Source organism: Megascapheus bottae, chromosome 38 (assembly GCF_031878675.1).
Source record: "Megascapheus bottae isolate mThoBot1 chromosome 38, mThoBot2.hap1, whole genome shotgun sequence".
In the NCBI taxonomy this organism is placed as follows: Eukaryota; Metazoa; Chordata; class Mammalia; order Rodentia; family Geomyidae; genus Megascapheus; species Megascapheus bottae.
Window position 1 is genome coordinate 6050567 of NC_143546.1, and position 9856 is coordinate 6060422.

General features: G+C 43.8%; 1 protein-coding gene across 1 annotated transcript; it reads right to left on the bottom strand.

Annotated features, from left to right (window-relative positions):
- Positions 1-7369: 7369 nt before the first annotated feature.
- Positions 7370-9492, bottom strand: LOC150041919 (endogenous retrovirus group K member 5 Gag polyprotein-like; the record flags this gene model as incomplete). Its single annotated transcript, XM_090325416.1, has 2 exons — positions 7370-8557; positions 9366-9492. Coding segments are annotated over 2 exons (1315 nt in total), but the record flags the coding sequence as incomplete, so codon positions are not given.
- Positions 9493-9856: the final 364 nt, after the last annotated feature.

The following is a 9856-nucleotide window of genomic DNA, read 5'->3' on the forward strand; positions in this document are numbered from 1 at the left end:
TGACATTACACTAAACCTAACCCTAACCCTAACCCTCTACCCTTACCCTAACCCCTAAACTAACCCTAACCCTAACCCTAAACCGAACTCTAACCCTGACCCTAACCCTTACCCTTATCCTAACCCTAAACCTAACCCTAACCCTAACCCTAACCCTAACCCTTACCCTTACCCTAACCCTAACCCTAACCCTAACCCTTACCCTAAACCTAAACCTAAACTAAACCCTAATTTTAACCCTAACCCTAAACTTAACCCTAACGCTAACCCTAACTCTAACCCTGTCCCTTACCCTTACACTAACCCTAACCCTAATCGTAATCATTACCCTTACCCTAACCCTAACCCTAAAGATAACCCTAACCCTAACCCTTAACCCTAACCCTAACCTTAACCCTTACCCTAAACCTAAACCTAACCTAAACCCTAATTTTAACCCTAACCCTAAACTTAACCCTAACGCTAACCCTAACTCTAACCCTATCCCTTACACTAACCCTAACCCTAACAGTAATCATTACCCTTACCCTAACCCTAACCCTAAAGATAACCCTAACCCTAACCCCTAACTCTAACCGTAACCCTAACCCTAACCCTAACCCTTACCCTTACCCTAACCCTAACCCTAACCCTTACCCTAACCCTAACCCTAACCCTAACCCCTAACCCTAAACCTAATCCTAAACGTAACCCAAACCTTTACCCTTACCATAACCCTATGCCTAACCCTAACCCCTAACCCTAAGCTTAACCCTAAACCTTACCCTTACACTAACCCTAAACTTAAACTTAACCCCAACTCTAACCCTAACCCTAACACTTACCCTTACCCTAACCCTAACCCGAACTCTAACCCTAACACTTACAATTAACCTAATCCTAACCCTAATCCTCACCCCAACCCTCACCGTTACTCTTTACCTTACCCTAACCCTAACCTTAAACTTAACCCCAACCCTAAACCTAACCCTAACCCTAAACCTTACCCTAACCCTAAGCCTAACCCTAAGCCTAACCCTTATCCTAAACCTAACCCTAACCCTAACAATTAACCCCAACCCTAAACCTAACCCTAACCCTAAACCTTACCCTAACCGTAACCCGAACCCTAAGCCTAACCCTTATCCTAACCCTAACCCTAACCCTAACACTTAACCTAACCCTAACACTAAACTTAACCCCTAACCTTAACGCTAACCCTAAACCTAACCCTAACCCTAACACTTACCCCTAACCCTAACCCTAACCCTAAACCTAACCCTAAACCTAACTCTAATCCTAACACTAAACCTTACCCTTACCCTAACCCTAACCCTAAACCTAACCCTAACCCTAATCCTTACACTAACCCTAACCCTAACCCTAACCCTAACCCTTAACTTTTCCCTAACCCTAACCGTAACCCTTACCCTAACCCTTACCATAACCCTAACCCTAACCCTAATCCTTAGCCTAAGCCTAAACCTAACCCTGACCCTTACTCTTTCCCTAACCCTAACCCTAACCCTAACACTTATCCTAACCCTAACCCTAACCCTAAACGTAACCCTAACCCAAACCCTAACCCTTAACCTTATCCTAACCCTAACCCTAACCCTAAACCTATCCCTAACCCTAACCTTAACCTGCCCCGGCCCGCGGGGTTCAGTCAACTGAGACCCGAGAGGGAATCATACCTAAATGAGTGGGACAGACAAACACAAAGAATGAGACCAAGACAGTGCTCTGATCAAGGTCTGTTTATTGAAAGTCAGTGGGGGTTTATATAGGGCTCTAAAGCAGGGGCTAGCGCAGCAGAATTTTTACTTTGCAAGATTCATTATAGGCAAGAAAAGGAGGTTTGGGAAGACAGGAGATGGAGCAAGTGACCTGTGAGATAACACTTAGCGTAAATCAGAATAGTCTCTAAATTAACTGTCAAGATATCAGTCCAGATGCTTCTTGACACAGAGCAGAGTGACTTATAAATTATGATAGCAGTCAGGATGTCTCCTGGTACGGAGTAAAGCAACCGGTAAATAAAGATAGCACAAATTAAGCGGCCTAAAACTTTTTACTAAGCTATCATATTAAAAGTTTTAGACAGCAAGTTAAGAGACCCTGAGGCAGTCTCCAACAAGTCCCCCTTTTTTGTTTTTAATATAGAACGCATATGGCAACATTGGTGACGATAGGCATTAATCTGAGAGGGGAGACAGAGGCACTGATCCTTCATGCACTTTGGAGGTGGAACAAGGGGAGCGAACTGTTGGTTGGCAGTCGAGTCCCTTATTCAAAGCCTCGGGTGTCGTTTTGAGAAGGAGGGGGTTGTCAGGGGAAACGGTCCTGTACTCAGAAGGCCGCGTCCCATGATGATGCGACACCAACCCCTATGCTATCATGCGTATCTCTCAAAGGGTCCCACGTGCTAGCTTTACTAGCCCCTTTGCACTAGCAGTGCACCTCTTAAGCAGATGCCTTCACCCAGAGGGTGTGCGCTATGTGGGACTAAGGCGCAGTCTCCATAGGAGAGCCATATGGCACATCCAGGTCTTCGAGAGCCAATTGATGATAATGGATTTGTATGGGTTTTGCCATCAGGGTATCTACCTGCTGCTTAATAAATGAAACAAGCCTATTAACAATACATGGTCCAATCATAGCAATTAGTAATAGAGCAAGCAAGGGTCCTAGCAGGGGCAAGAGATAAGATAAGAGTCCATTGAATCCGCTCCAGAGGGGGTTGTCAGCCAGCTCTTTTCGCCTTCTTTCCAAATCCTCCTGAAGGTTTTTGATTTTGTCCCGGACGATGCCAGACTTGTTTGCACAGAAGCAACATCGTTCCTGTAAAGCCAAACAGATACCTCCCTTTTCCGCAGTTAAAAGATCTAGCCCTCTCCTGTTCTGAAGTACTACCTCTGCCAAGGAATCTAGCTGGTCCTGTAAATCTCGGACAATACTGGATAATTATTGTACATCTCCAATTCCTGTCACCAAGAGTTTTTCCAGTCCTCTCAGGAAACAGTTGTGCAGTGGTGGTGGAATCAGGCAGGGCAGAATATATGGCAGCAGCTTCATCTCTCAGGAACTCCAATGGAATGTCACACCTCCTGCTGGATTGCCTGCAAATTTCTGCACAAACTGGTTAAAGAAGCTTAACCTAAGGCCTGACTTTGGTGAATTCTCCCAATGATTCCCTGGTCCCTTTATCTAAAGGGGATTGATGGCCGGAGATTCAGCTTCTGTAACTTCTTCAAGCTGACTCAGGGGCGTTGTCTCTGTACTTGACCAGGGACCTTAAAAAGTTTAGCCTATTTTACCAAGGGGTTGCCAGGATTAGCTATCAGGAACAATGATTTGCTCTGAACTAGAGATCATATTCAACATTTAACGACTGCACAAACCTTCTTTGGCTCCAATAGTTTAGCCTACTTAGCACCCATTTGCAAAGGCATTTTCTTGATTGTCTGGGGAACTTAATCCCTGCGACTCTTAACTATGCTTCAGTTGCCAGATCTAAACAGATAGTAGGGACACAAGCCTCAGATCCACAAACTTTCCTGAATTTGTGGCTGGTGTCAAACCAAACTTCACTTAGTCAGAACTACCACTATCACAGATGATTGACAAGTTCCTGCCCAGTTATGGAAGGCAGGGGTGTTAGTAAGGCATGCTTACAAACTATTCTATGACCTCCCGACTCTGATTAATATTGAATGGCTAAGCACAAGTGACTCTAGGATCTGACACCATCTCTGCCATCCAAGCAGCGGCTTGCTGCATTATTGCTTTTTGTCCTAGTGGTGTCTCTCCACACAGGGAAGAACACCCCATTGGCACTTCACTCTGTTGGTTGCTGGACTTGAACTCAGGGCCTGGGTGCTTCCCTCAACTCTCCAGCTCAAGGCCAGCACTTTGCCACTTTGAGCTCCAAAGCAACTCTGCCTCAGCATTCTGCTGGCAGATTAGACACCACAGTCTCACAGGGACCTTGCTTTGCCCGGGCTGGCTGGAAACTGCAGCTTTCAGATCAATGAGTCCTACAAAAGGCCAAGTTACTCCAATTAGAAGCAACAAGGTGGTCAACTCAGAAATAGTCTCTAAGCATGAGCTTACCTGGAACTTGGTAAGAGCCAAAGTTACATCTGAATAAGGATTGCTGTCCTTCTCCATGGGCCAGCTGGAAATTGCTATAAGGAGACTTTATAAGAGCAGGCTAAATAGCAATTAAGCAATCATTTTGGTAGTCCTAATTTTCCCTTTTTTTTTTCTTTCTCTCTCTTGAAACAAACATTTAGGACAACTTCACTTTCAAATTTTGTTCAGAAACCCATTTCCAATGTTCTTTAAAACTTTTACTGATGTTTGCTTGAACAATTAACACTTTAGCCTTTATTTGCATTTGAAAAATCTTTAAGAGCCCAAGAAACCCCCCTTTGCCTTCAGGCTTCCTTTTAGAAGAGTCTTTCTCTCTCTCTCTCTCTCTCTCTCTCTCTCTCTCTCTCTCTCTCTCTCTCTCTCTCTCTCTCTCTCTCTCTCTCTCTTTGCAGTCTAGATTACTGCCTAGAACTCCAACGACAGTTTAAACTCAAATAAGTTTTCCTTAATGCAAGAACTACAAACATCCTCATTACACCAAAAGTCTAAGTCTGGACTTAGTTTTCTTCTTTTTCTAAAATATGTCCAATTGCAATCCAGTAGCATAAAACCAAATCATACGGAGATAAACTTTTAAATATTCCTTTAAAAACTCTTTTCCCAATTTAATACATTTTAGGGGGCAGTTTAAGAAACACTAATCACATCACCTCTGACAATGATAAACAAATTCTGACACTTATCTCCAAATTGGACCTCAAGGTAATAAATTCCAAATTCCCTAATACCTCTGTGCTAAACAGTTACAATGTTTACAATGTAAACAGTTCAATGCATTACAATAACAGATTTTTTTTTAAATTCAGATTTCAGAATCTTTAGAAAAATCCTATTAACCAGTTTCTCTTTAAAATAATGCAATAATCCTTTGAGACATAGGAAACATTTAAACCTAATACTTTTCCTGAAGTTTAAACTTAAATGTACCCAATTGCTTTTGTGTTTCAAGTGAGCTCGACCATTGTTTTATACAGCATGCTGACAATTTAACCTTGAACATATTCATTCACACTCATTCACACACATTCATACTCAAAGATCTTAAAGCACGCAAAATTAATATCAGGCGTACATTTTCCAGAAGTTTAGTGACAAGAGATTTTTTGCTAATCTTATTCTTGTGGGTAACAACCAAGTTTTAAAACAAAGGTTTTTAATGAAGCGACTAGCTGAAAATTATTTTTTCAGAGCTAGTTCCTGATATTAGACATATTACCATAATACCCTTTACAGATGAAAGTTGGGTGGGAGTCTTAAACTTAGGAGAACTAAGACTGAAATTTGTGTCGTGCCACCAACTCTCTCCAGACTGTCACTTCAGCAGGTTGTAGGAAAAAGGAAGCTAGACGAAGCCTGCAGCTGCTTTGTCTGGCCTCTGCTCACCTGAACTGCAGCCGATTGGGAGGGGCCATACCAGGCCCGAGTGGGGCCAAAACTTTTACTTCCCAGAAACATTCAAATAGATAACAAGGATGTGCTTGAGTACATGCAGAAAAACCATAAGGATCCATATTTAAAACTGGTACCAATTTTAAAGACAAAACTGGACAAGGAAAAATATATAACACGAACAAGACAGAGAAGCAGAGACTTAAGTAACTCCTAAACTTTTGATGGCATGCTGGGCCTTAAACTACCAGAGTGACAGAGAGAGATTTCCATTCCCTGGTAGCTGGCAGACGGAGGCCATCCTAACCTACCTACAAAAGGCTCTGAAACAAAATCAGACATTGACATACAACAAGAAAATTGGACTTAATCAGATACACTTAACACAAAAACATGAGCTCAGATGAATGTTTTCACCAAACAGCTGTTTTTAGATTTAGACATGTCTTGCTGGTGGGACTCTCAGGCATGCCCTGTTATCCGCAAGAAACTCAGAAGGGGGGTCAAGGCGTCCCTTGACCACCCAGGCCTTAGAGACCTTGCTGCGTCCAGCCTTCTTTTCTCTCTGTTTTAGGACGGCAATGCACTTTCTTAAAAACAAAACAAAACAAAACACAGACATACAGGGGGTCGGCCGATTTCTACTTACCTCCAGAGGCCTTTGCTTTTCACCTGGGCATCTTTTACAAAAAAGGTTGTTAAAGGAAAACCACTGTTTCTAGAAAAAGCAATCTTTTATCTCAATAGCATAAATATACAAATTATTAGGAATTGATGAAAGACTTGGGAGCCCTGGTTGGGTGGTTCCCATGAAGAAACCTGTATTTGAGACTTGTATTTGCCTGATCCTTATTAATTTTAGTAGCTCCAATTGTTTTTCCGGCCAATAGGCCACTGCTCCCCATGCGATTAGACTGTGGCCTCTAGAATTGGGGGAGCAGTTCTATGCCAATTTTTTCATAACTAATGCAGTCATCATAGAATATCACAACATCCATATCTTGTCTCTCCCTAGAGATTATAGGGCAGGTTCTCTTTAAAAGCAGCGGCTGAATGGCTCTGGCCAGAAAAGGGGGCATGCCAATTGCTAAGATGCTGCTAGGCCAGCTACACACAGGAGCTGGGCCTGCAGCAGTTTCTAGGCCGGAGGCCTTTGCTTTTCTTTTCCAAGCCCTTGGCCGGGAAGAATTCCTTGACTAAGTATTTGCTGTGTTACAATCTCATTTGGCCTGCACATAAAAAGCTTCATTTGAGAGAGAATAGCCCTCCCCCATAAGTTAACTGGGATATTTGGAACTACATAGGGCTGAACTGTGCCTTTACTTCCTTCTTGATCCTCCCATGTTAAAACTTTTGAGCTCTGGAGAGGGTTGGAAGACTGGCCGATTCCTTTTAAATATGTTAATGAGGGGGTAAGTGGCTAAGTGACTGGCCATTGATTTTGAGCAATAATGGTGGCATCAGCTCCTGTATCCAAAAGTAATAGGTGTCTAGAAGGGGTAATGGCCTGGACCCAATAGGCATCGGAGGAGCCAAAATTAGAGGATTCTCTAGATTTTGAGAAGCTTGGGTTATTAGTATTTAGGGGTAATAAAGCCAATTGAGCGATTTTCTGTCCCAGATAAATAGAGACAGGGCCGTCCTGTGCAGAGGCCATGATTTTTATCTCACCTGTGTAATCATTATCAATTATGCCAGGTGAAATATTAAGTTCCTGAATAACTGAGGTGCCTCTTCCTAAAATAAGGCCAAATACATTTGGCGGCAGGGTCCCAAACACTCCGGTGCATAGGAGCTGGGTTCCCACCTCAGGGGTTAATATGTATGGGTGGAGGAACAGAGGTCAAGTCCTGCACTCCCTGGGGTGGCCCGTATGAGGGATGAGACACTGCAGGGCCGCCTGCTGTGGGGGAACAAATCTGACTGCCCCAGAAGTTGGTTGATTGGGGCCCTGAGGCTGGCCCCTCCTGCAGTTTCCCGCTGGCCCAGAAGTTAAAGGTTTTCCTTGAATATTTGTCTTGGAGTGGCTCTCGGAAACCCAGTGTCTGCCCTTCTTACACCGTGGACAAAAGGGTGGGATTTGTCCCTGCTGTGGGGAGTTCCCTGGAGCTGAGTTGATAGTTTTGGGCTGGGGGCACTCCCGAGCAAAATGTCCAGCCTGGCTACATTTAAAGCACAGGCGCTTTTTTTCTGGGTGTAACTCTTTGAGCGCCGCTCCGATAGCTAGGCCAATATTGCGGGAGGTGGGGTCTACATCTGAGCAGATTTTTATATAGTCAGAGAGAGTCTTAAGACGCCGATGAGGCCGTAACGCAGCTTGGCAGGCGGAGTTGGCGTTTTCATAAGCCAGGTGTTTAATAAAATCACTCTCAGTTTCATCCCTACCAGAAATACGTTCAGCGGCTTCAGTAAGCCTCCCCACAAACTCATTATAGGGCTCTTGTGGTCCCTGACGAATTTTAGCAATGGAGGAAAAAATAGAGCCGGGGGAAGGTATTGCTTTCCAGGCCTGCAGCGCGGCGAGCCGGACTTGTGCTAACAACCCAGGAGGAAACCTGGCTTGCCGCTCATTGGTGTTATAGGGAGCCTGTCCTAATAATTTCTTGAGTGTCCATTTAGCCGTTCCTGGCTCAAGGATATTACTATTTTCTTGTTCCCGACACCTCTCTGTATAATCAGCTTTCCAGGAGAGATATTGACCTCTGCTAAGAACTGCTTTTGCCAGGGTTTCCCAGTCGTAAATAGTGAGGTATTGTGAACACAAGCTCTCCAGCAAAGACAGAGTAAAAGGGGCAGTCGGCCCGTAGGAGGAAACAGCGTTCTTTAATTCTTTAATTTGTTTAAATTTGAAAGGCTGATAATTATTTGGGGCTCTGAGGGTTAACCGGGGGCCTCTTCCTCCCTCTTTTTCTGACTCCTCTTCACTCTGATTATCAGAGTGTTCTGTCTGATCTCCTCGAGGGGAGTCATTTTCCGATTCTCCTTCATCCCGCTCCGGGGTTCCTGCCTCCTTGTTTTGGCTCTCGCCATTCTGGGGTAATTTTAATCTGAGAGCAAGTGACTGGAAAGACAAGTAAGGGAGGGGCCTGCTGTTTTACCTGAGACTTGTGTGGATTCTTTAAGGGTCTAACTTTTAACTGGGAGGAGATGTCCACATCAAGCTGACACAAGGCCTGCAATAAGTTAGCCTGCTGTAAGCTTGCGGGGGGAGGAGGGGTCAGAGTCTCCTCGCAGAATATCATTGAAGGGCAAAAAGATATTATTAGGCAATTTTAAATAAGGCCTGAGCCATTGAATATCTAAGGGTATGGAGGCAGTCAACACTACTTTGACTTTATCAGGAGCTATTTGCAAACCAAGGTTAAGAAAGGCCTTAGAAAGTAGATCTGGCCTGTCCTGAGCCTCCAACAAAATATCATCAGGGTGTAGTGGAATTGTAAAAAAGCAATCTTTAAGATCAATGATCATTTTATCTACATAAAAACAATTCCTTGTCAAACACCTTTGGTAAAGGCTATTTACAGTGCACATGGCCAAGCATGCACTATTTATAGTTTCAAGCAGAAAATGTTCCTTATTTGACCACAATTGCAATAATTACATGAAAATTCTTATAAAAACATGAATCTTCTTAATCATTTAAACAGTCCCCTACTCTTTGCCATTTAACCTCATTAATCGTTCCCTCTTTGAGGAACCAAGGACATAATTCTTTGAAAAATGCCTTTGAATCTTTCTTTTTAACCCAAGTTCCTTGTGTTTTGAATGAAGCCTTTAAGCCTTGAACAAACAACTCTTGCTTACTAAGTTTCTGTCCCAATTCGTCGAACTTCTCCTACCTTGGCAGCGGACGCAGGCGGGTACTCCTCGTCCTCTGAATTTGGGGTAGCTTGGACTGCGCAGTCCTTCGGTGGCGACGGCTTTAGGCGGGGTTCCCGTGCCTCGAGCCCCACGTTGGGCGCCAATCTGCCCCGGTCCGCGGGGTTCAGTCAACTGAGACCCGAGAGGGAATCATACCTAAATGAGTGGGACAGACAAACACAAAGAATGAGACCAAGACAGTGCTCTGATCAAGGTCTGTTTATTGAAAGTCAGAGGGGGTTTATATAGGGCTCTAAAGCAGGGGCTAGCGCAGCAGAATTTTTACTTTGCAAGATTCATTATAGGCAAGAAAAGGAGGTTTGGGAAGACAGGAGATGGAGCAAGTGACCTGTGAGATAACACTTAGCGTAAATCAGAATAGTCTCTAAATTAACTGTCAAGATATCAGTCCAGATGCTTCTTGACACAGAGCAGAGTGACTTATAAATTATGATAGCAGTCAGGATGT